This window comes from Solea solea, chromosome 10 (genome assembly GCF_958295425.1).
Source record: "Solea solea chromosome 10, fSolSol10.1, whole genome shotgun sequence".
Lineage (NCBI taxonomy): Eukaryota > Metazoa > Chordata > Actinopteri > Pleuronectiformes > Soleidae > Solea > Solea solea.
The window spans coordinates 13,906,000-13,933,475 of NC_081143.1; the positions used below are offsets into that span (position 1 = coordinate 13,906,000).

At 41.0% G+C, this 27,476-nt stretch overlaps 1 protein-coding gene across 3 annotated transcripts in view; it reads left to right on the plus strand.

The window, feature by feature from the left end:
• The window catches only part of dlc1 (DLC1 Rho GTPase activating protein), a 76,007-nt gene that overhangs the window by 14,372 nt on the left and 34,159 nt on the right, over positions 1–27,476 (plus strand). For 2 of the 3 annotated variants that reach the window (XM_058639960.1, XM_058639959.1), the window contains exon 5: positions 11,519–11,552. In XM_058639960.1, the coding sequence (XP_058495943.1) occupies positions 11,519–11,552 (34 nt within the window). Of the gene's footprint in view, positions 1–11,518; positions 11,553–19,611; positions 19,888–27,476 lie in introns of those variants that run through there. The other variant, XM_058639961.1, reaches the window with a different exon arrangement.

Consider the following 27,476-nt stretch of genomic DNA (forward strand, 5'->3'; position numbering starts at 1 on the left):
TTATCCATATTGGAACAGCTTTAAAACTACAAAGTCCGATGGTAAGTCATGTTACTGTCTCTTCTCATGTCTGTGGATTGTTGCAAAGGGCAGACGTGTTTGTACGCGGGTCTGTATATGTGTTTGTCATTGTTACGTATGACTTCCTTCCATTTCATGCTACATTATGCAAGACAGCGCTGGTATTACTGTCTCTGACACTTTGACACCCCCTGGTATCTAGCGTAACACTGTGTGACTGTTCCAAGCACATACGCACTCTGTCTTTTATGTAACCATGATAAATGTGGGAATGTGGCGGTGTACGCTGGTGACAGGGGGACAGTCACATGTACAGGGTCATTCACTCACTGCTGTGTGGATAAGACACTGGGTTCAAGTGAACTGGTTCTAAACTCATAGCTGGTGGTTATTGTTAGCCTTCAGCAGGTGGCTGTTATTCTTGCATCAAATAGGGAGGGGTCTTGCATCTAGCGGATGTTGTGCCACAGCAGGTGTTTTTTTGTTGTGGTGGAAATGCTATTCTTTGCCTTGAGTGTTTTTGTTGGAGGGTCTCAACTACTTGCTTAGTGTAGCAGGTGTCTTACCATGTTGTTTGACCTACATAGTTGTGTAGCAACAGGTATGTTTCATTTTGTGTACAGGCTTATTAGCCACCGAATTGGCTGCAAGTAATCATTTGCATTATTCAGCAATTTGTGGAATATTTTCTCAGTTAACTCATGGGTCATGTGGTCTATGAAGAGATCAGCACACTAACTCCATTGCCACAAACACTTCATTTGAGGACACAATCTTTCTATCCAGTGTGAATCTGTAAACCTTCCAGTTGAAAGACAACTTGCACTACTACTGAGCTATCATGGCTCAATCCTTACTCCTCGATTTTTTAATACTTTTACTTTTGCTTCTGAGACTTTTACTTAAGTTATTTATGTAGAAAAAGTGACATCAACTTCTACCAAAGTCTTTTTCTGGTGAGATACTTGCACTTTTTAAGTGTCCCTTTTTAGGTACTTTATACAAGACTGTGTAATCTATAGGCTGGCCACCAGGTGTGGTTGATCATCATAATGTATATATATATATATATATATCTATATATATATATATAGATATATATATACATATATTTTTTAATATCAAAAGTATTAAGAGTATAAGAGTATTATATAATTTATATTTATTTGCGGTGCAGCATGCCACTGCATAAATAGCATTAATTAGAATTTATAAGTATAATCTGTAGTGGCAAAGGTCATGCATTGTGCACAAAGTATTTGTTATGTGACTCTATTTTTAGAGATGAGTGGCTGCAGAGGATGTGCCAAGGCACAGAGGTGGGTGGAGGCTGCTGACCCCTGACCACCTTCCTCTGAAAGTTACAGTCGGAAACAACATATCAGTCACCTTAAGTGCTCAGCGTTCCCACCGGCAAGACTATACTCTGAATCCCCTAAAGAAGATTCAGAGTATAGCTCCTGGACCAGAAACAAAGAAGGGTTGTCTGTTAAATTTAGCATGGAGGCATTACATATGAAGACAGAGAGGGCGCTGCCCTATACCAGCCCATGTCTTCTCTGTCTTTGGTAAACATTCCACTACACGGCCTTTAACTCTTGGTTTGGATCTGTATTCTGTCTCCAGGGCAACATCGCTCCAAACACAATGTCTGTCATCTCCTCTGGCGGTTTTTGTCACTGTTTGAACCTGAACTGTGGCAGAACTCTCCAGTGTACATGTTAGGATTAGAGGATTTATTTGGGAGATGATTGACTCAGAGATATTTTTAATTTTAAAAGACAGAGAGACCATTCCCTGTCACTTAGTTATGTATGTACACAGTTCTTTATCTGTCTGTGGTTCGGTGGACAATAGAAGTGCTGTGGTTTGCGTGCTAAGGTCACAAGCAGATCTCTGCTCTGTTCTTCCTCTGTGTTCCGGTTTGGCAACCTCACAGTCCCCAAACATCCTTTATCCAAACCACACCTTCTTCATGTCCCACTCAGATAAAAGCCATAATATTTCTGCTACTTTTACTGCACTTTTACATTTTCTCCCAATCTCTCCGTCCCTCATTCCTGCCTCTTTTCAACAGTCAACACCATGTGCAGCAGGCATAATTAAGTTTGCCTACGTTTCACCCACATACTTGGCTTAAAGACCGTAGTAGGCCATAATGAGTCAGTGAGCTATGAAACCAACCGCCATTCAGTCTGACGTGGGGTGCCAGTAGTGGCTCTGGTCATGGCCACGCTGGCCGCTTTGTGTGGTGTCATTGTCCCCAAGGTCACTCCCCTGCTGAGCACAGCTGTAACATGGAGACAAACACTGTGATTTGAAAAAAAAGAGGGTATGAAAAAAGAAAAGGCTTGTGTTTGGGACAGGATGTGGAGAATGAACTTCTCCTCCACCCCCACAAGGAAATCTTGTTTTTCCTGCCAATTCAAGGCTAAAGCCTTTGGATAGAGCACTCCAGGAACATGAGAAAGGACATATTGAATAAATATATGTCTCTCATTGTTTGCTGTTGGTTGAGTTTGAGTAGAAAATGTAATCCAAATGTAATCCAAAATCACAGCACGTGCCATCATGAAATTTACCACAATAAGCTTATTTGTTCGACTAAATGGTTTGTTTGTTTGAGCATCATTGTGGAAGGCAGTTATTGCACAAATCTCCATGTTAACACACTGTGTTCAATGGGAATGTTTGTCTGTTTACATGACAACATTCAGTCTGATGCCACACAAAATACATCATCTTTATCACCAATGTGATTTATTGACTCCATGTGGATTTTTCCTTTTTTTTTTTACCTAAATGCATCATACTTGTGTGATGTGGTCTTTCATTCAGTCTGAAAACATCACTTCTGTTTGTTGCTGAAGTCACTGAAGAAAAAAAAAAGCTCATCCATTATATAAAGGAGAAAGAAGAAAGTGCAGGATGATGACACTTGTTGACAGTAAATCTTGGGAAGGACTGGAAAATACAGACATCTGGAAACACCCCTGCAGCCTGCTGATAATGAAGCGTCATAAATCACAGAAGGAACAAACAAACTCTCAGAAACACACACATATTCACAGATGCTGAAACATGTACACAGGAATGCATTGTAAAACCAGGTGTGATACCAGCAATACTGATTCAGGCTCGTGGTTCAGCTTTTAATTGGCGGCATTTAGCTTGAGCATATGTTCACGCTTTTGTTTTGAATCTTTTATCCATGTTTGAAGATACATTAGCTCAGCCAAGACACTCCTGTGTCTTTCCCAATTACTTGTCGTTGCCCTCATTTCTAATGTAGAGCAAGGAATGCAATCTGCTCCTGTACCTGTGTATGAAGTGTCCTTATAGTGTTCAAAGCACTGCTGACCTGGTTTAGGCAACGCTCCATAAAACTTTCCATGTTCCCTGTGTGTAACAACTCAAAGGTCAGTGTCAGTCTGGCTTCCCAATGCATGCCTACTTGAGCCTACTTGAATATTCTATTCCATTCCAATACAGTATATTGTGCGAGCTTAGTTGATGCATACACTGAATTGCCATATGCATTTTCCATATTCTGTGCATACCGTTGCAGACTAGGGTGGACATGACAATATTTACTTCGTGCTGACAACAGCTGATTGGCAGACATGGAAACTATGAAATGGCTTTAAAGCCACATACTATAATCAATAACCAGGTACATTTTTTGCCTCATTCAGTCTTACAATTGAGGGGTGTTACCTGATCAGGTCTTCTGGCCGAAACAATCCCATAGTGTGTGGTATACACAGACACAATCTTTTTAGAGTAATTTACTTGATTGGAGTTGTCTCGATGTCAGACTTGCTCGTGGGAGCTTCTGTGCGTTCCCAGTCCAAGTGTGTGGTCCTGTGTCTTCATCGTATCCATAAGTAATCTCACAATTTTAAAATTTGTTACCATTTGGAAATCCTCCTGTGTGTGGTCGGTCTAACATAAATAGCATTCCTCAGCAAATGTTACAAAACAGTGACCCAGCAAGGTTTCATCCACTGGTCTTTCTGGAAAGCCAACAAGCTTTATGTCTACTACCGACAACAGTCTAATCCCTCTGTGTTGTTAACCGTCTCTAAATTTATACCAGCAACGTGTGGATGCAGTTGAGCGTAACAGCTCTTGTCCATAAAAACACAGATTGAACCTGGTCAGCTAGAAGAGGTGACACATGTTGTGTCATTATAATCAGTATAGTAAGTGGAACGCAGGAATGAACAATCATTTTTTTTTTCAGTTTGTTATTTTTTTGTCTGCTAAATTAATCACTCTGCAGGGACTTGGTGTGATTTTGTCATTCATTGTGCAGGCAAAATACTGTACATTAACAAAATGGCAAAATGGGATGAATTGTATGAACAGGTAGAGATGCCACAGTGTGGATTTTTTTTTCCCCACCAGGTAATAAATTCATGACAGTGTTGTTAGAGCATGTACTTCATGATGTTGATATTGGATTTCACTGCAGGAAATTGGAAGCGTGTTTGTTTGTGTGTCATTGTAAAATGTTGCTTAATAGACACTTTGTTTTGACACAAAACCCTTGTGCTCTCATCTCTTGAGACTCCATTGTGCAGTGTACTTTTCATTTCAGAACTGTAGCATTCAACTTAATAGTTGTTGTTTTTTTACACGTTGGTCTTTTTTATTTGACGAACATGACAGCTACATTACCTCTGATGTGCAAAAAGGCAAATTCAAATGTACTGAATAGAAGGGAAATGCTTTCTAAAGTCAAGCTGCTTTCATGAATGCACCAAGTATCAGGATTGTCAACCTGTATGAATGACATTAGGTGGATTAACCCACTTAATCCAGCTTTTGGAAGGAAGAGTCTTATGGTCAGACGTTAAGAGTTACTGTCTCGTCCGGTGATCGATTCCAAGGGCCAGTCAAACAGTTCACAGTTTATGCTCCAGGGCCCCAGCACTAAATCCCAGATGGCCTGTTGCTTTGGCTTTCTCATGTAAACAAAGGCAGATGTGTGTCTTTCTGTCTCTGTGTGTGTGCACATCCACTTTTCTCATTCTCTCATAATCAACATCAACCCACACAGAACATATCTCACGGCTCAAGGCTGACTGAGAGGCCTCAGCTAGTGGTCAATGTATTTGTGTGTCAGAGTGTGCATGGTGAAATCATTAACTTCCAAACACAACCAGAGACAGAAGGCAAACCCACTCACCTGGGCTTTTAGTGTTAAACAGTGTTTAAACAATGTACATGACACAATTTAAATAGTGTTGCCAGATTGACAGAGTTGTTTTCTTTTCAAATAGCTTTTAAATTCAACATCTGGACACTAATGTACCTCTTCTGCAGGAAATGTTCCAATGCATCATTACACCAAGTCCTCGCATCACTTCCTGTTGACACACTCCAAGTGTGACATGTGGAAACGATTAAAATGTGGAAAGGGGATGCGGGGGAGAAAGTATAAGGGGTAGTGGGGCCTTGACTCAGGGAGAAAGCGCAAATGAAATTGTTTCCCACGTTTCCCTGTATACATGCACCCAGGGGTCGACAGAGCATGGATAATAAATTCCTTTATAAGTGCAGGGCAGAAAGTGCACATTCATGCCAGTCAAAGAACAGAAATCAGGTCCAGATAACATCTCCAAAGGTCCTAGACAGGCAGGCGTGTGCACTCGCTCACACTTACCTCAGTCTGTCTTCCCTCTTTCACACACAGTTACCTTATACGTCTAGCGCTGCAGCCGCCACCTTACCCGACCATAAGCCATCTGCACCAATTTAGCCATTTGCGTTAAGTGGTGGAGAAAAAGGTTTGGGTTAGTCTGAGCCCCCTAATCCTCGACCAGCATAGACCATGGGTGGTCACACACATTTACACACACACACACTGCAGCTGCAGTGCTGGGAGGGGGGGCTGGGTTGGGAGAGTGGTAGTGGGAATGAGAGAGGCATGTTGGATTGCTCAGGTTTGTTTTGCAAGAGCTACATGCCAACGGCTTGCTTAACATCAAACTCATTTACTCACACAGAAAAGCTTTTGCTTATCCTGCCACATGCAAGCTCAGTTATTGAAAAAAATATAACTGTTTCTGAGGCTGAAACACAATGTCCTTGTTTCAGTACTCACTTGCTGTAGTTTTTGAATTGTGAAAAACTGGAAATGACTGTTTAAATAGTCTTTTTTGACTCTTTGAGTGGTAGCTTGATCAAACATTCAAATAGCTACTGATTCTGAAATGATTCCCAAAGTATGAATAGGAATAAGTGCACAATATTGGGTACACATAAAACAAACACTTATGGGCCTACAGTAAATCTCACATGACAAAAAGTGAACTGAATAATCAAGGTTTAGATTTGATGTTCATTAAAATAAGAGACATCTTTTGATCAAATTAAATATTTTTCCCAGGAAAGTAAACTGCTTCTTCCCAGATTTACTCTTTTGTGTAAAACCTTTAATGACACTGACATGATTCGTGGGAAAACTTAGTTTACTAAACTTCTGGCCACACTAATGACAATAATGATCCTGCAGTGGTCCATCATGCAGGCACACATGCTTGTAGGCCACTACACACATACACATGTGTAAAATAAACACATACCATACCCCCACACAACCCACATCCAGTAAATTAGTGGCAGTAAATGAGGCAGCTGATGGTTGCTCTGCAGCTTACTGCTCTCCAGTGAACACCTGACACAGCCCAGACAACCCCACACAGGGACAACCTGCGATGTGGCATGCCGGGGGGTGGTGGGGTTGCGCCGTACAATGAAAACACTGGTACTTACTGGCACCCATTCATTGACATTCTTGTCAGGCCCTGCAGTCGCTCACACACGTTTATTCAACTGTAATAGTTATTATGAAGGAAAACACAGAATTGTGTGAAGGGGAGATTTACACTGTGTAAGAGAAGTCATGGGTCATTGACAGGAACCTGTGGTGTGCTGTTTACACACTGGGAAGTGTGCATGCAGTTGAACTGAAATGTCTTGTTGCTGCTGAGCAGAGGAGCCTCACAGACCTCCCATACTGACTATTATTCAAGGCTAGGAAAGTTAGTTTAAGATATTTCATGTTCAACACCCTTTCACTTTAATAGGATGAAATCTCTGTGTGATGTTATACTGTGAACCCCACAGCAGAAGTGATACTTTTCAACTTACCTTTCTTTTGCTCTCAGCCACAAACCCATTCATTCTAACTGAAGCTATAAAGACTCTTTAAAAGTGAGTCACAGTTGACTCATTTCCTGCAACATCTAGTTACTATTATAGGGGCTAAATGTAGCTCTGTGTGATTGCTGTGTTTGTTGGATTGCCAACACTGGCAACAACAGCTGTTTACTTACTACTCTAATGCAAACATTTTCTTTACTCACCAGGAGCTGAATCACTTCTTTGCTCTTCTGACATTAGCATACTAACCAGCTCGCCTCATCTAGCCTACCTTGTCACTCGCTGATAACCAGCCCCCGAAGAGCTACTCACAGGGCCTTCATAATTTAACCTCAACTATAGACCTTATTTTTGAATGTGAAAGTAAGTAGGGGTCTCATTTCCAATTTGTGCGACACTTCCTGTATACATTTCCGTCACATATCTGTGAATGGAGGGAGGTTTATTTCCTTAACAATGTCGTGGCAACATTTGTTCTTCTTGTTAACAAATCTAAATGGCAGGTCAGTTCCACATCCGTGTAATATTATGGAGTGGAATGAGGAAGTGACCTCATAATACGTTTGAAAAAATCTCCATAACAAATATCACACGTCTCACAATATGTAAATATTGGCGTAACAAGTTCACAGTAGGACATTTATTTATCATGGATACATTGTGATAGTATAGTATAGTATAGTATAGTAGGGTATAGTATAGTATAGTGCTCTAGAGGTCATGTGACTGTCAAGCTTCTGGCAAACAAATGGTACAAGTGCTGGTTTCAAGCTGTAAAAGTCCACTGCACACTGCAGTATATCACAGAACCTGACAGACAGAATATATCTGGTCCTTATTATAGCCCCATTTGCTTTGCATGAGTATGGAAACAGCTGTAGCGGACATTTTTCCACATTATTCCAGATCTGCAGCATGACGACATCTTTAACGCATTTTGTGATGAACCTTCTCTCGTTCTACTTTGGAGAACGCTTACACATCGCAATAAAAGCACTTAAAATAAAGTTTTAGCTTTATTGTCAATTCTGGCACGTGCAATTACATACAGAGAATCAAAATATCATTTCTCTCAGACCCTTAGTGCAAAAGATATAAAATAAACAAGATATTTAAGTTAATTAGTTGTGATGTTTGTAACAATGCTCAAGTTAACATCCACATTCATAGCTTCCCAGTTGGCATTTAAGAGGAAACCTAAGGGAGACTTAACTTACAATGACCGTGCTTTCTGAAATAGAGCAAAGGTTTTATAAATGATAATTATTAATACTTCTTGATGATGTTTTTTGGTCCTTTTTAGCAGTAAGACTACACAGGCTTGCCTTTATCTTCACTGAAAGAATTCAGTTCAAAACTTAAACTGCTTGTGAAGTTGTCCTCAGGGGAAACAAAACTGTTAATGCATGTTACCTGTTGTCCAGCAGAGACTGAAACAGGTTGTTATTGTTGTCTGACTCTTGTACCACTCACCGTGTTTTACTCACAGGGGCATTACAGCGAGGTCACTGCTGCGACTGAAAAAGCGGAGCTAATATTACTGAAGCCTAACAGCTGAAACAGCACTGAATATAAATCCATCTCTGAATTCACTTTACTGTTGTTGTTCTGTTTGTGCTGGTGATTTAGTGATAGTGGGGTGAGTGGGAGTCTTTGGCCGTGGCTTCTCCCTGGTGTCTTTTTAGGTCATTAATCAGCAATAAATTCTAAGGTAATTTTTCCACATAGGGAATTTTACCCAGTGCTTGTCTGAAATGTCACCAATGACAAGATGAATGCTGCTTTTGCTGGCAAATGATCCACAACTACATGCATATGCACATATACATGTTAACACTAGTACCACAGACACGCACACGCAAGGACCCACATCTCAGCAGACATGCCATTTGAAGAATCTGAGTAAGACAGATTGAGACCCAGACAACACTTTATCAAGAGTCAGTCAGCCAACACGTTAGCAAAAACAATCTCACCTATGAGAGCAGGCATTGTATTCACTCAGACTGTGTCCCACCTGCAGTGGTTCGTCATAAAATGTAAGAGCTCCCTATAGTCCCACTTTGGCTTATAATGATTCATTCTGTGTTTTCCCCATGTTGTAACATGCTCGGTAGTATGAATAAGTTCAATTTAAAATGATTAATCCTGAAAGTCATGCCTGTTATTATGCCGAAAAGGAATCAAAATTCCCAAGAGCTGCAAAAGATTATCACATTGATAAAGTTAAAGACAGTGAATTGGAGTGCACACCGTGTCTAGTGGTTGCCAGATGTTCAGACAGCTTCTGAAGTCTTTCCCCTGCGTGTTTCGGCCATTGGTCACGACGACCAGCTTTTTATGCCACCATCCAGAGTTGACATTGCGAAGACAGTGTCTTCGCAAAACAGGCATGTCCAAACTCCAGATTGGCCTGTTGTCAGATTTTAGATGCACGCAGCATCGGTTTTATAATGTATTATTTATGGCCAGGGACGGACTGGAATAGACTGGCCCAGACCAGTTCACTACATACAATCACGCGTACACACTTTAAACACCACAGGATGCGAGTCACGCCGTCCCCAGTAGCTCAGCTGGTAAGAAGTTGCATTCAGGGTTCACGTCCCGGCCATAACAGACCGATACATAAACCACTTACTATGTTATTATGTTCTCTGACTCCAAATGTGAAAGAAAGGCAGAATTATTTTTGGTTTTGTTTTTTTTCATTTGTTTACTTCTGTGTGGCTTAGATTTAGTTATGATAATTGGGACAATGAACGTAAAATTGTTATAAAACAACACATTTGTCTGTAACTTTTAGTGTGAAAAATGTCTGAAGGGACCATTGGCACCCTGGAAATCTTCACATTATCAAATCTTTACAAGGCAATGCTGTCACTGACTACCTCACTCAGTCTGATCTGTTCCAGCGGAGTGTGGATTAAAACAGATCAGGGTGTGGAGGTCACTTAAGGAACCTGAGGTCAAAAGTCAGAGGCAAGAAAAGACCTTTGCATTCCAACTGACTGCTGCACACACACACACACACACACACACTCACACACACACACACTGCTCTTTTTTAGGATAAAGCCTCCAAAAAAAACCAGAGAAGTATTTTATAAAAGCCCCAACAAAGCCAAAGAAGGAAACATTACACAGGGCAGAATGATGACAATCAGCTCGAAAATGTGTTACGATTTTATCAGTAATGTCTCTCCAGACCACTTCTCTGAGGGCTGAATCAACACTGAATCATTTAGAGTGATGTGATATTTGTTCAGAAGTCTCGGGTGGAATTATTATCTGTTGTAAGCGTTTATTAAAACGTGTGCACATCAGAAAACTATGCACCACAGTCATGGTGTGTGTGATTAAACCCGCTGTACATGAAGTGGCAGACGTTTTGGCATATCATTCATTGTGATGATTGATGTTTTCCAGTTTAGTCATCATTTGTAGCCGTTGATCACGCAAACATACTTAAAATGATAGTTCAGGTTTTTTGTGGCGGTCTGAAGCATGTAGGCAGTGATGACTGCACTGTGCGCGCCCCCCAGGGCTGAGAACCAGCCTGAGACATGGTGGCCTGCTCTCACCAAAAATGTAGTTGCTAGTAAGGGAGGAATGAGGATCAACAGATTTGAGCCACTTAGCTAAAATTAACATATCCTATGATATTTTAAGAATAAATTCACTGTCAGACAGAGATTTTTTATTCAAAAACTGAAGTTTGAAAAAAAAAAAAAGCTCACTCTCCTGCACCAAAGTCCATCAGCATTTTTAGCTTGCAAGGACACAGGAGATTAGGTAAATTAGGTAAAAACAAATGATTTCAAACACGAAAGGCACAAAAAGATATTGAGGCATGCACAGTGACATCATCAGTGGGCGTGTCATATTCTGGGTTGTGAAGACGAGCGGAAAGTTGAGGAAGTGTGGCGATTTCACCGCTGTTGTGTTTACTTCCGCCTGAGTAACGCGGAGTAACGTCCTCCCACTTTGGTTCCTCTTAAACTGGTGTGAACGCGGGCTGGTTTGCCAGAAGGTTCTGAGGTTCCAGAACGGCACCAGAGCCAGAACATGACAGAGTTATGATTGTTCCTATTTTTGCATATTTTACTTTGCTCTCACTTTGAGCAGAGCATATTCACTCAGGTCTTATTTTCCTGCTGATGTTAATTTGGAGTAGGAGTCGATGTCAGCATGCTTGCATTGTAGTCATTTGACCTGTTGTAAATTCACACCTGAACTATCTTTTTAAATTCTAGGTTCCATGGCATCATAACAAAACTATGTTGACTATAATATTGTTTTTTTCTTTTCTTGTCTTTCCCAGAGCACATCTGCCATTCCTGAGAAAGAAAAAGCTGGTAAGTCTTTTTTTTGTTTTTGTTTTGTTTTTCATGTGCTCAGTTCACATGCAGATTACGGCTGACCAGAGGATAATCTGGGTAGTAAAAGTGATACCATGAAGTTTGTCTGCAGTTGAGCTGGCGTGAACCTTGTCTGCTGTCATGTAGGGAGGTTTCTTCAATACAATAGCTGATTGATAGTCTTCTCTGGTATTCATAACATGGGGTAAGAAAGAAAGGACTGAAGGAGTTTCTGAGCGGAGGTGGACAGACTCTGCTACTGTGAGACACTGGATGCCGGTCTAGATAAGATCTGAGACTCATCTACTGAACCATCAAGTCTGTTGCCTTTCTGAAGATAAGAGCCAGACTTGATGTTGAGTGCAAAAAACCTTTGAAGCATATTTATTTTTTCAATGCTTACTCATCTTTGTACATTTTTGTTCATCAATAATTAAATAAATAGGTAAGATAAATGAACCGAGGATTGAATGCAGCTAATAACAAACACATAAATGTGCAAATCTATACAAATGCACATCCTTATCCTGCATACACATTTCTGTGCCTGGACTTTATTGCTGTATGTTCTGCTTTAGGCCTTCTCACACTGACATCTGTGATAACTTTGCATCGCTTTGTCATTTATTTGTTCAAGTTTATTATGACTCTAGTAAAAACACCAAACAAACTCAATCTGGTAGTGACTGCTGCCTCCAGTCTGGCTCTGACCTCTCTGTCAGAAGTCTGCCAGTAATGCACAGGGTCATTAAGAAACTATGGACGAACAGACCTACTTTCAGTTGGCCAGCAGGGGAGCAGTGTTCATTAAACACCCCCCTGCGTCATCAGTCCACTAGTAAACAATACCAGAGAGGTAGTTTGACATGGGGACGAGGCTTTCATATTGCCCCCTGCTGTCTTAAAGCCTGCGGGGAGTTCTGGCTCACACTCGCTCTGTCTCTTCCTCTAATTACTGCCACTTACTGGTAACATTTCATGAGAAATGTGCAGAACCTGTCAGAATGTTTGCTCTCTGCGTGGATATGTTATCCCTACTTTTTTTTTGCAAAAGGCCAACTTCAAACGCTTTTGACATCGAGTCTAAAACTTGCGAAAAGGCATGGTGCCAACTTCAAAGGATCAAGCAATCTTGGTCATTGTTCTTCATTGCAGTCAGTCTGACTTGCCGAAGTCAAGTTATGTCACCTCCATCTCTGGGTCTGTGTGATGGAACCCAGGACTCTGGGGAGGTGGCTGGGGGGTGGGGAGGTAGAGTCATGATGGGATTTTTGGGGGACTTGGTGGAGCATAAAGCCCTGTGTTCATTGTGACACTTCAAAGCCCTCTCTGTATCTCTACAATTTAAGCCTATGGAAATGACACATTTGTGACAGTGTTACATCACGCAACCATGCCCTGAAGGCTCTTGCTGCACTGCACTCTAATGAAAGACTCTTTCATGGTTAATTTTACTGTGTCTTTGACAACAGAAGCACACCAGTGAACAACATGAAGTTTCCATAGCCCATGCTCTGTAGCGGCACAGTTGATGGCTTCCCTGTGGCGCTGAATGTACCTTGTGAGTGGTCAGCGTCACAGTTCTACTTGGGCACAAAGAGGATGTGTCTTTATGACTCCTGTGATTCTGGTTGCAGCCTGAGCTTCACAGAGTGATGATGCACTGAAATGGCAAGAAAGGACAACCATGTAATGTGTGACTGTCAGGCCTCATTTACTCGAACTGTACAGTGAAAGGATGGGATTAACATCGACACATCTAATCTTCATCCTACATTGTTTCAGGAACGTAGATGAGAGTATGAGCTAAGAACTTTGTTCATTGTAGCAACATGCAGACTTTTCCTGACCCAAACCCCTGGGAATATATAAACAGGACACACTGTTGGACATCCAACCAACAGCAGGGTTAAAGCCTGACCTTTTGCCTGGATTCATAGTTATTCATGCTCACAGTTTCTTTTCTGTCTCAGCCTCGTAGTCTAAAACACTTACTCTGATTGTGGGTGGAGGTAAGGAAAACTGAGGAAGGAGGAAGTGGTTTAGCACTCTCCACGGGGTCCTGTGTGGGACGGGGGTTTCACTAGTTTGTTCCTGTGAATAACCCGTCTCATCATTTCTGACCGTCTGCCACCCCTTTTTGTTTCCCGTCGTTATCCACTGTTTCCTTTTTAGTCACTATTGTTCAGTAAAATTTACTGGTATTTCAAGTGATCTTTAAATATGGCTGTGTTTTTTCCCATTTTGACTCACAAATGCACCAGACCTGAGCTTTGACCTCTGGGGATCCCATTATTTGTCATCATATTATTGCATAATTCAAACTCCTTTTTGTTTGCTTATTTGTCTGACCATTGTTTTCAACCTTTCTGACAAGTGTAAATGTGGTCAGAAATGGGTCAATTTACACACAAGTTTTCCCTAGAAATTAGAGTTAGCATTCATCCTGCACAAGTGACTGTCATCTTGTTGAGGACATTGCTCTCATCTGAGAAAGTACTTTTGTCAGACGTAATGAGGCTCCCTTAGTCCAAATCAGCTTATTATCTGTTTACTTTCCTGCTCATTAATTGAATCTGGCTTATTCCACTTTGTATGCCTTCTCACAGGCGACAGCCGTTGGCACAATGCTTCACGCGTAACGCTTTCAGGGTGTCCGTCTCATATGCACATATGACCGTGGTCAGATGTCAACCGCAAATTGACTGGTTTTAGGAGACATAAACCTGTTAATCCGTAATTCTAGTTTCCTACTTTTGCCACCCTTCAAAACACAGTAAATTGAGTTGGTGTGTTTGTGCAAGGTCACATTCCTGGCCTCCTCTGTCAGTCTATGCCAGCCTCAACACCTTCCTTCCAAACAGCTTCTCCTCTCTCCTCCCATATTACACCCTTAATCCTTTGCTTCCTGTGAGGAGACTATTATTGTATTGTAACATACTAGAGTTGGCTCCATTTCTAATTCACACTCCCACATGTGCAATCTTAACTCTTGCAAGCAAATATCTATTTGATGCTATTATTTTACCCACTGTAGTTTATTTGGTTAAATTGGGCTGAGGTATAGTCACAGTCCATACTGAATGATCTTAATTCTATAAATACACAGTCCAAGATAGGAAAATGTGCAATTTTGAGACAAAACATTTTCTAAACTTTTTATATCAGATTTTCCGTTCAGTCCTCTATAAGGTTGAAGAATGTTTGTCTTTAGGCATCCCTCTGCATGAAGGGGAATTTACAACAGGAAGTCAATTTGCTGAACTCAGTTACAAAAACAAACACTACCCTATACAAAAAGCCTTAATAGTAATTATATCATTATTCTTCATTTAATTCTATTTGGAGCATGTATATATTTGTACCACTGATATACCATTATTTTTGTTTGTGTAAAAATACTTCACTATGCATGCTTCACATTCTCCAAATAAAAAAAGAAGACGGAGGGAACATAGGTAAACAAGAAGTGTTTTTCTGCATCAGTCCCTCCCTACTTTAGTGTTCATAATTTTAACTGAGGTTTATTTTTTCCCCCCTAAACTCTCGCTTCATCTGAAATGACCCATCAACAGCTTCCATTCATAACCAGGGGACCGTAAATCTGCCAGTGTTGATGGTGTGAGTTGCCTGAGCTGTCCCCAGGCTAATGAATCAACCCTGGCTCAGCAGGCTCTGTCACACCCTGGCTGGTTTATTCCCCTTGTCTGGATGTCTGGAGGAGAGCTTGTCTCTCGAACATGAAGGAGACTTAGATATAGACTGTTTGGATATACTATATATGGCAAATGTTTGTGCTTTTATAATTTGAGTTGTCTGGTTGTCTGATATCTTGCTCTAAGCAATAATTGTATCCCCCGATTTAACTGCTGCAGACACATATCATAAGGTGTGAAGGTTTCAGATTTGCCCATAATGGAGTAAACATCATGAAAGTAGGTCAGACAATACATTCGATAGCAGGACAAGAGATCAAGCAGACGGTCACTTCAAAGGAGCTTGTACACAATTACATAGCACGTGGGCACACCCACACATACATGCTTCAACATACCGACACATTTTTGGCCGCTGTAAAGAATAGAGTGCATTGTTTTGCAAAGACATTTTGATGAGAGACTCTCATATACTGTTTATATACACCGTTTGAAGTCCTCCCAAAAACACCCCCCCTCCCTCATTTTTCACCGCCCCCGTCTCCATATCTGGGTCAGTGTGTTGGCAGGTAACCACCTCCTTCTGGAGAGTTTAGATGTAGGTACATTCCACTGGCAAGGTCTACTCAGGTTTGACACAGGGGGCATTTGGCAAAACTGTCCTTCCTGAGGCATGAGATTTCCATTGTTTCCCTCATTCCGCCACACTTTCAGGACCTTTTCCCTCACATCCAAGTTACAGGCTGTTTATTGCCCTCTTATCACAGGTAAACTGTACCAGAAGCACTGAGAGGGAAAGTACCAGTGGCGGCTGGTGATTAAAAACAAAAGGGTTTGGGGGGTTGAATGGACAGAAAATGTCACTATGTTGTGAAGGTCTTTCTACAGGTTATGTGGCGTAATGAAGCCTTAATGCACCTCTTGAGATCTTTGATCTTCAGCTGCAGCTGAAAAGTTGTTTATGAATCAAGAGAAAAGACAAAAAATGGCTGATGTGGATCGAAGTGACAAGTTAGTCATTGATTAAAGATTAAACATGATGATCGTTGTTTGGAGCTGTCAGGGAGAGACAGAGAAGGAGGAGGTGTACGAGCCGAGGAGAGCTTTGCGATAATCCAGATGTCTTATTTAGGTTATACACTGCCGGAATAAGGGCTTATTCAGGTAATGCTTACAGGAATAAGCTATTTACATAACAGGCTAGCGTTACCGGAATATTTCATGTGCATGTAAACGCTTTAGGGTTGGACACTGCGTCCCTGGCAGGATCTGGACAAAACCAATGAGAGAGCAGACCTGGGTCACCTGCTGTATATATTTACACTGATAGTAATTCACTAAATACAACCAACAGTACAGCACAACCAGGTACACACCACACACAGTGTGCGAGTAACCATTTAAATTTCACAATTATTTATGTTTAATAGAAGTTGCCCTCTTTTGTCTGCATTTTTGATAAGGGTAGCGCCCTTTGCGTGTCTCTTACATACGTACAAGATTATTTGGTTCAGGTGTTACTGTGTGTCATGGAGGATAGTAAAAACGCGATACATTCATAGGACGTTTGTTTTTCTGTATCCTTACCTAATCCTCATTTACAACATTGTTAGAGAGGTCGTTCTGGAATCTTAGAAGCGCAAACCCAAAAGTCTGTGGAAAAGCAAAGACAGGGGAATCCAGCCTTATCAGTCCCAACAAACCTTGAGAGACCATTAAGTCAATTGGCCGTGATGAGCACAATCCTATCAGTAGGCTGCAATAAGCCAATGCCTGGTACATTACCTTCACTTGCTGGAGCAATCAGCACATTTGGTTGATTTTTTTAAGTGTGAGCTTAGTGTGGAATGCATTTACTTCTCACAACTACTAAACAACACTAAAAACGTCAAGTGACACATGTCCAAAGATTAGCATGTGACATAAGTTTTTTTTCCAAAACATTAACTCTGATGCACTATTAGTTGATTCTTGTAGACTACCTGGTGACAAAAGAGCAACAAACTATAAGCACAGTATAAGCTTTGTGTTCTTTATAAACAAGATATGACAAATGGGGAAACTCATGCAGGTCACACTTTACTTCTATTGGTGATTCTGGAGTTGGAGTTGCCTTTTCTATCATTGGTTTCAGCAACTCTTGATCTAAATATAAAAAACAAGTCATTTTAACTCCTGGAATGAAGAAGTTTAAAATGCTGCTGGTTCTTTCTTAGATTGTCAGACAGGCTGCACATTAGTCTGGACAAGCAGAAATGGAGACCATTGTAATTGAGGACAAATGTACCTGCACTCTCTTCCTGGTAGTCTCTAATTACTTGCATCTGAACGGTCAGCACCTAAGCACTGTTAACGCTTACGTTCAGTTTCACCTCGTTTGAGTCTAATAAAAGAAATCCCTACTCTGACTTGCCACAATATTTCTTTCTTGTCGGCTGTACTTTCCGACACTTGCTTCTTGTTTACGCCAGCATGTGCATACCCGGTCACATGATGTACATTTTCAGCTGTGTTAGTGCAGTATGTGTGCAGATTCCCTCTGATAATTCATATGGATGTAGCTTCATTAATTACTAGTGAATTTTGTTGCTGTGCAGTTTGGAGCTAATCAGAATCAGAATAATTTATTAATCCCTGGGGGGAAATTGGGTGCATTACATTTGCTCCTTCAGAATTAAAATAACACTCAAATAAGGAATACAATTTAGATAGAATATTAGCAACAGATAGAATATATATATATGTATATATATATATACACTCTGGACCATTACAGTCTAATGATGGGGTGAGGGATGAATTCAACCATTTGATGTCAGCCACCAGGAATGATTTCCTATGGCGTTGTGTAATGTTTTGTGGTTGAATGAATTTGTCACTGAACGTGCTTCTGTGTTGGACAAGCATAACATTGAGTGGATGTGAGGTGTTGTCCTGGATGCTGCGTAGTCCAGTTGCACCCCTACAATGTCACCCGCCCTTCAGATCCATTTAATGAGCAGGTAATAATACAGGCTTAGTCCATTGCTTCATACTCTGGACAAACTCAGGGTTTGTAATGGATTAATGATGCTTACAACAGTAAGAATGTGGGACATAATAAACAAGGCCAGATGGTCTTGTGTCTTTGACTCCATCAGCACAAACCCAATGTGTGATAATGAATATATTTTCTGAACAAATCACAGTGTTAAAGTTGCAAGCAAGTGTTACAGTAATAAGCTTCCTCACAGACCTGAGAGTTGTGCTTGCTTAATCGAGGCTAAATCAGCATTAGCGGATCAGCTCACCAGCAGTCTAAGTAATGGATTCCATTGTGTTGTTTTTGTCCATCTCATCTGCTTAAATATTGTTGCATAAGGTTCACAGTCCAATATTTTGCAATGGCATTACCTTGGGTTTGGATGTGTGGGTTCATAATGTGTGCGTGTGTGTCTGCTCTTGTATGTGTTGCTTTGTGAGGACCAAAAAACTTAGAAACCTTACGGAGCGAGGACATTTTGGGAAAGTTAGGACATTTTTAAGGGGCTTTTTGAGATTGAAGATTTGGTTTTAGGGTCAGGGTAAGAATTGGGTTTAGATTAGGGTTAGGCATTTAATTGTGATGTTTATGGTTAGGGTAAGGGGCTAGGGAACGCATTATGTCTATGAGGGTCCTCACTACGCAAACGTGTGCGTGTGTGTGTAGCCTACTGTATATTATGTTGCAGCCATGAGATATTTATGGTAAAGACATGGATGAATGGATGAGGAAAGTGTTTAACTGTCGGTGATGGGGGTTTCCGTGTTTCATGAGGAGACAAAACACACTTTTAAATCCTCTTTTGACATCTCTGTGATGTCACAACATCATTTTCACTACCACACATTTCTAGGGAAACCACTGAATAATTTTGAGTGAATCAAATTGTATTTTTACTGGACCCTTCATCGACTAATTTCCTGTCTTTTTGCTCTCAGTCCTGTGATGTTGTAAGCTGCTTGTCTGCAAGGACAGGTGGGACTTCATAACAAGCAGGCTGCCTGAGCGATGGGTTATATAACTGGCGCTGATGTTCCCTGTGTCTAGACAGAGAAGGGCAGGTGTAAACAGAGCGTGTGCAAGGACGAAGGTGACAGAGAGGAGAAGCTAAGTAAAAAGATGTGATATGAAAAGAAAAAGTTGGGGTGGGGGAGTAGTGACTTTGAACTACTATTAGATATTCACAGAGAGCACTGGAGCTTGTGTGAGCACTTAGATACACTTATATACACACACACACACACACACACACACACTCTCTCTCATGTACACTGGCAGAATAGAATATGAGAGCATTGCAGCACTGGTTGGATGTGGCCCAGCAGTTACCGCACTGATGCTTGCTGCAGCAGACGGGAGTGGAGGCTTTACAGGAGCAGCACTCAGTGAGAAAGAGACACAGGCAGAAAACCGGCTAGTGCAGAGGACTAAACAGAGCCAGATGTAGATAAATATTCCCCCCAAAAAACTAATCAAAACAGGAACTGGTGTGGGGATTAGGTAGGAGTGTGACATTTTAGTGGATGCTAATTCAGCATGTCTCGCTCTATGAGGCTGTTGCTGCTGCAGAGGTCTTTCAGCGATCACATAAAGTCATCAACATCCAAAGCTCTCGATATGCTCAGCAAGAACACACAAGAGGGTCGACTTGCAGGTGAGTGACCAAGGCAGTGGATGACGCAGCACTTGTTAACGTGTAGCTGCACTGTGTACATATGTGTACATGTTTGTTTGTCTGCTTGTAAACTAGCACACGCATACTTGCTATTTACTTCATGCAAGCTGGTGTCAGATTGTCTTCGATGGACAACAGGAAGGGGAAAATTTTCAATGATTTTACCTCAGAGAGAGGACAGAATACACCGCAAGGCATCTGTAATGTGAACTGGCTTTCTGATACATCTGATCAGAAGACCGCATTTAATGGATGTGTGTTGCTGCTGCAGCTGATGTGTACAGGCAGGGAGTAGTGCATGTTACATGGTCCATTTTTAAGGATATCATATGTCATATTACAGTTTTCTGCTGTATTTGACTTTGCTGTTTTTGTCTTGTTTGTTTTTTAATGCGTCGATATAGTTCTATATGTATATGAGACTTTGAAATTGCAGTGGTCATATTGTCTCTCTCATCCGCTTCCACCACAGTTGCATGGGTAGGTTTGATCTCATGTATAACTAATGGGCTGTGCACTTGCAGGGTTGAGCCCAATAGAAAGGACTGCCAACTCCATGGCGAAGTAGTCCAGCAGCTTGTCTTGAATAATAAAGACAGTCCTCCTTCTTATAAGAGCAACAGTAAAGACAATGGATTAACAGAGATATGATTGAGAAACATTTGGCCTACAGATGGCTGATATCATGGATTGTAGCCCTTTTTCCAAGCATGCTTGGAACGGTATGCATTTTAGTACCAAAATAACCAGCCCCAAATGTTAAATTGTTCTGTACCCTTCCCTTGTAGTACAAGAGTAATGGTATGGTAAGGGGGGAGCTAGACCCACAACAGTCAGCTGATTGGGCGACAGAAAAGCTTCCCTCCCTTGCGACCGTTTTTTCTTCAACATCCACAGTCTATTCTCATACAAAGCTTAATGTCTTTTTGAGACAAACAGCCACAAATCGAGCTGCTGGATGTCCTCCATTGTTGTCCACTGTGTTATTGTCTGTTATGTCGAGTTCAGTGTCGTTGTTGTTGCCGCACCGGTACAATGACATGCTACAACGCTCACCCCACCTACCAAGCAATGGTATCAGTCGAAACGCAAGCTTTTACCGTTACAAACCGTACTGCACCAAACTGAACTGTACCATGATGGAAACATGGCTATAAAGGGTTAAAAGATTGAGGCTGCATCATGTTTAAAATATCGACACCCTTCAAGTTGGTGCAGGTGTGTCTCTTTTCACAGGAGGGAATAGAATGTACCTGCTGAATCTTAAGGTCAATGCCCTGTGGCCTCACTCTCTATTGAAGTAAAGGGCACAAGATGATGAATATCTATCACAAACACAGGTCCAGGATGTTTCAGGCTGTTGCAACATAGCTCACTGTCCCACATGAAAGAGAGAAGAGTCAAAGAAATGGGTCAAAGAATTATGACGGGATCTAATTACTGCTCCCCTGGTATGTCACTCATTACTCCTGTTTCCTACAGTCTCATTTTCCTTGAGTTGTCGGCAAAATGTTGTGTCTTTAACATGAGAGTTCAAATTATTGTTGTAGTTAAAGTCATGCCTGTGTGTTCCTGGCTTTAAAGAGCAGGAACACACTGTACTATACCAAGATAGTTGTTAGGCTGCATGCACTTGACATTTTAGTTTAAAAGGAGCCGCCTCCTGTCCACTACCCTGGTATTTTCAAGCCTTGGAAATGGACATTTGAAAATGCTCCTGGCTTTGTTTTTGTCTGGGCTCTGTAGTTTGATGTAGTTGTCCGCACTCACCTCCCGAATGTTTCTTATCAGCCATGTTGTCACGATCAGTTGTGAATGAAAAGTTTAATTTTTCACCTCGTTCTTTTTCTGATAAAATAAATCCTTGTTCTTGTATTGTACACCTGCATGCATATGTCCATTGTACACGAGGGTTCATTTGATACACAAACAGTTACAGTCAGCATGTTTGTCACCGCACTGTCTCGCATTTACCTTTAACCGTTAAGGAAACTCAATCTTAAAAAGCTTTCAGTATCAATATGATGAATCATCCTGACTCCATAACCTTTTAAGCTCTTTGGTCATGTTGATATACTTCATCATACCTTTTCTTCTTTTAATGCATTATAAAACTGCTCAAGTTGAATATGATACTTCGAAACATCTACAATAGTAGAATGATTTGACATGATGTGTGAGTACAGTATATGATCCTCCCTGTAGCTAATGCTACACATCATGCGCTCAAAGACTTTACGTCAGTTCTGTGCGCCGTCACACGTCATGCAACCTTATAGCTTTGTTTACATTTCCCACCCTTGTCATCCCCATGATCACATCACACTCTTATTTGAACATGTTTTTGGCTAAAGGGGATCACGTGAACAATGAGTTTATCCCCTGACAAAAACACGCTGTCACTCAAGGTCTTTGTGCTTACAGACTTTTGATTGAATTGAACCCTATCCATACATAAGGTGTATGTATAGATGTCAAGGGGCTCAAAACTTTGGGCGGGCATCCTTTTTTTCCCTGATCCCTTCCTTAAGGCCAAATGTATGAAATTCTACAAAGGCAGTAAGTGATACTGTACTGCAGATGTCCAGGTACATGATTAATCGTTTTGAGATTTTCTGTTTGCTACAGGGAAAGGTTTATCCTTTATCCCCTCCCTGCAACTATCAGATCCTAGACTTGTTCTGTAAATGTGTTAATGCTGTTTCACTCCTTCACAACTTTTAAAAAGGAACTGCAAAGCGGCCAATTTATTTGTCTATTATTGCTAATTGATATTTGACTCGCAATCAGGACAAGTTACAGTACAGAATATTGAATTGGCTTTACAGCTAAATATTTCCTTTAATTCCTTCACTCATGTCCCAGGTCAAATCTTACCGATTTTGTCATACCTTGAGATTTTTTTTTTCAAAAAATGTAAACTGATTGAAAGGGACATCTAAACTTAATATACATTTTGAGTTGACCCTGTCAGGTTAGATCGGATTCTCAGTAACAAATATGTTCCATTATCCTCTGACACATTGATATACAGTTTACCACCACTCTCACACACCTTGAGAAATGTGTTCACATTGTGTTAAAAATAGAATAGTTCATGTTCAAAAGCCATCACCCAGCAGTGAGAGCACAGGAGCACATGAATTATTTGTCACCTATACTGACATGTTCTTTTTATTTCCCAGCTGACACACAATATGTACAGTATGTACTATCCATCCCTTGCCTGTGCCCTTGCACTTAAACCACTTACTTGACCTGGATATTGCATAACACTCTCTAAATGCCACATTTTATGTTGATTCATTTATTTTCAGCAATTCAGGGCCAATTTGGTGAGATTTTGGTGGAATTGCATGAAGCTGTGGGGTTTTCCTGTTCTCCTCTCACACCGTTCTAAGCTGCTTATCTGTATTCATTCATTCATTCTTACTTCCACCACTTTATCCTCCACATCAGGGTCCTGGGGGACAGTCCATCACTGGGCCACATAGAGACAAACAATCATCCACAATTAACCTACAGTCAATTTAGCAGCGCAAACCAATCGTGTGGCCCTGCTTATCTGTAAATGTTAGTTTATTTTGCCTCATACATCAAAAACTAGAGTTTTTCCTCGATTTATCCTCAGTCTTTTATTTAATTTATACACTCTTGTTTTCTTTTCTAAATATATATATATGTATATATATATATATATATATATGTATATATATATTTTTTAAAGCAAAAGAAGTGAAAGACAACATATTAAAGAGGCCTACTGTATGTGACTACATAGTGTGTGGGTGGGTGTGTGTGCCTAACAACTAGAGAAAATAAAATACACACTGCCTGCATTTATAATAACTCTTAGTGGAGCCACAATTTAGTGCCAAAGGGGATACCAAAATTGCACTCTACTACCAAATCTGCATTACCACACCCTCAAATTATGCCACTCCACCAATCTTGCTGGGCACAGGTGGATCTTTTTCAGACCACATAATAACTACTTCAGCACAGGCACACAACAACCTGCCTTGTACCAAATGAAAATGGCAACATGTCAGTGGGTATCCAACTCAGCCAAAGTGTTTTGTACCCTGTGACCTGACCTCCATCCATAGAGCCTTTGTACTCCCAGTAACAGGGGTTCATACATTGGTTTGGTCAAACATAGCCAAACATAGACAGCCATGTCTTTTTTAGCAAAGATGCCCCTGTCGAAGCTGTACTGCAGCTGGCAGAGTCATAAATGCCAAAACACACTTGAGTGCAATATGTCAGGTCTCTGCGTTGATTTATAGAAACTTTATTTTCCTCCTTAAGTACGAGTGTTTGAGCGGAAGTGTGTATTTGTGTCTTTGTTCCTCCTACTTGTGCATGAGTGTGTATGTGTGTCTTTGTTCCCCTACTTGTGCATGAGTGTGTATTTGTTAAATAGCAAGCAGGCTTTTCTTCGCTGCTGAAGGGTAGGCCAGTGGGAGGTCCATAGACACGTTCTGGTGAACTCGGGCCTAGCCTACTGTTGAACCACACAGATGTCTTGGACCTATTGTGGCTCTACACGACTCTGCAGGGACACAGCAGGACCATTTCACGCCTCAGGGATGCTCAAAGAGGAAGTCAGAAAGGGGACACCACTGTGGTATCAGAAGAGATCTCAGTCAATGAAAATGCAGCAGGCAACCATGTAACAAATTAGCTTTAGCCGGATACTTTCACTCTTAGTGGCCATTCACATTCAGTGTGTAACAATGCTTTAAAAACACATGGGGGGGAAAGGATAGAAGTGTTTTTAACTTCAGGTGCTTGTGGAGTTGCACTTCTGTGGTGCATGTGGCATTACTAAGCCTACCAAAATCATGCACGTAATTGGTGCGCACGTGAACAGTTCAATTAGTCATTGCCTTAACATGCATGTTAAAAGTCTGATTTTAGTCAGGCTAAGATAATAATTCCTTTTTCTTTATGTCAAGTTAACATATTAGTCCGACTGAAATCGAGGTAATCGAGACAATGGACTCACTGTCCATATTGCCATTCGCAGTTTGTATTTCTGTGACGTAAATGTCAGCAGGAAACTGATATGCACAAGCTTAAAGAGAGATACAGGTACAATTTTCTCCTCCTATAATCTGATAATTGCCTGTCTTAGTTGGACTACAGTTGATTAAACTGTGCATGTAAACGTGCTAAGTGAGCTTCAATTAAATGAAGATGAACACAAATAAGAAATAGGACAGTTCTGCTGGAAAGAGCATTTTAACAGCTGGGAATCACACTATGCTCACGAATACCAACTAACAGCCATGATGACCTTCTTTTGCTGTTCATTTCCAACTCATCGTCCTTGGCTGTTTGTGGGAATGAGGCACATACTGTGGTTTTGCTGCCAGCATCTGCTAAGGGAATATTTTCCCTCTACATCTTGATATCAAATTGGGTTTAAACCACTAGACTCACATTTTTGAATCTTCCCTTGGCGACCCGCAACACATCAGCTTTTGAAGTTTGATCGTGTGGTTATGCCACGGGTTTCATTTGAGTACCTTAAACGCATTCTGTTACAGCAGCACAGAAGTGCTTCTCATCTTGGCACATGATGTTTTCAGTTCGCCTTCACATGTAGGTCAAGTTGCTTAGTGTTTGTCTATACATAGCATCTCGTTATTTTATTGAATGAATTGAACCACTGTCAACTTTTATGCCTGCATTCTATTCTGTCATGAAGACATAAACAGTAGACAGTAGTCCAACAACAGCGTTCTGTCATTTCTGTGTGTGTCACATACACAGTAATTCAGAGCTTACTTCGAATCGTGTATTGACTCTTTTAATGTGTTGGCATGCATGCAGATACACTGTAATAATATAGGGAAGCTCTCTCTGGCTCACCATCTGTCATTGATGTTTCTTTTTTTACTTAGTTTTATTTCCCAACAAATTTTAACAACTTTATTATGGCATAGGTAGTTATTGGTTAAGTTAAATTATGAAAGTAAAGTAAGTGAAAACAATTTCACATTAGGGCAGATATGCAGTCTCAATATCATTTACTACCTTTTTCCAGGGACATAATCTTTTTTGCACTTTTTTGCACTAATCCATTAGATAAAATATAAACTGTTTGCCTCAGCCAGAGCCAGGTTTATGTGGCTTTTTGTGGATTTGTTTTCTGTTTCTACAACCTATATTAATGTGATGCAAGATTTGTACTTGGTCTTTATACTTCTTAACTGTGGTTACATATAGTGTTTGTACAGTTTTGTCTTTGGTATTATGGCTGATCATCGTGCTGTTATGTAGGTGACAGGTAGCCACTTAACCTGACATGTCAGTGCGAGGGAGACATTTTGTGATTGAATCAGAGTCCTTCAGTGCTGTTTCTGTTCAGTGATTTAAAGCCCCCTTGTTTCTGCCCCTGTGCACTCACAAGGCCGCTTGTTTCGATGACTCTGGAATGTTTTGCTAAACCCAGTGACTCCAGAAAGCTCACGCCAAACTTGTTTACTTTGCTAGTTCGACTGCACTCCCTTTCCTTCATCTTTTCTCTCTCTCCCTCTTCTTCATACATGAACTCAGTAAATGCTTCTTTTGACTCAGTTAATATAAGACCTCTCACTGTGTCATTCATCCAGCCATCTCTGATTTGTCTTAAGCAGAAGTCAAGGACCATGAGGAGAAGTTTGATCGAGGGAGCTGCTCTGGAGTGTAGCATACTGATTTTTCATAATCATTTACAAGGCTAAACACTATTAGAAGAGAAAAAGAGCCCCAATATTCTCTAGCTAAATTCAAACCATCCAGTGCATGTATCTACAGCCTCAGTCTGCTACAGATTCATCAGCAGAAATGCTGATCAGCATTTTCTGTGATTTCTGATTGCCGTTGCCCTCATCATCACTCAAGTGGAGCATCTACAACTTTTAGCAAGATCAGTAGCCCACTTGATGTGTTCCACATTCTTGACTCCTCATTGTCCCAGTGCTCAGTGCTCATGCATCACTTACGCTTGCTGGAAAGTAATGTGATTGTTCATCGCAGAACCTGGGCAAACACCAGGCTCCTTCACAGACTCAAAACATCCACGTATAACCGAGCAAGAACAATGAGTTTGCTATTTAAAGTATCCACTGGCATCGCATGGCAGCAGGTTGCAGATCCTTATTGAGCTGACACTGACAGAACTCTCAGCTTGGCAAAGCTCGGGATTCCCAAAGTGCTGTGCACAAATATTTGCATATGCTGTGGAATTTACTCCTGCCTCGGCACTCGAGAATGTCTGATTTCACACAGTCCACTCCTACACCTTTCCTCCCTCTGTCAGCAGAAATGGTGGAAGTGCCGTTGTATGCAGTGCTACTTTGGAGGCTGAGGCAGCGCATTCATTATTAGCTTTCACTCTTAAATCGAAAGCCGAGTTTATTGATGGTGCTACGTTATAGTAGATGATGACTGTAATCAGTATTGTCAACACGAGAATAAAGGAGAGAGAAAAACAGATGAAGGAATAAACTTGTGGCAGTTGATCATGCATGATTTAGAAACATTTGCAAACAATGAGGGTTTTTGCACAGTACATT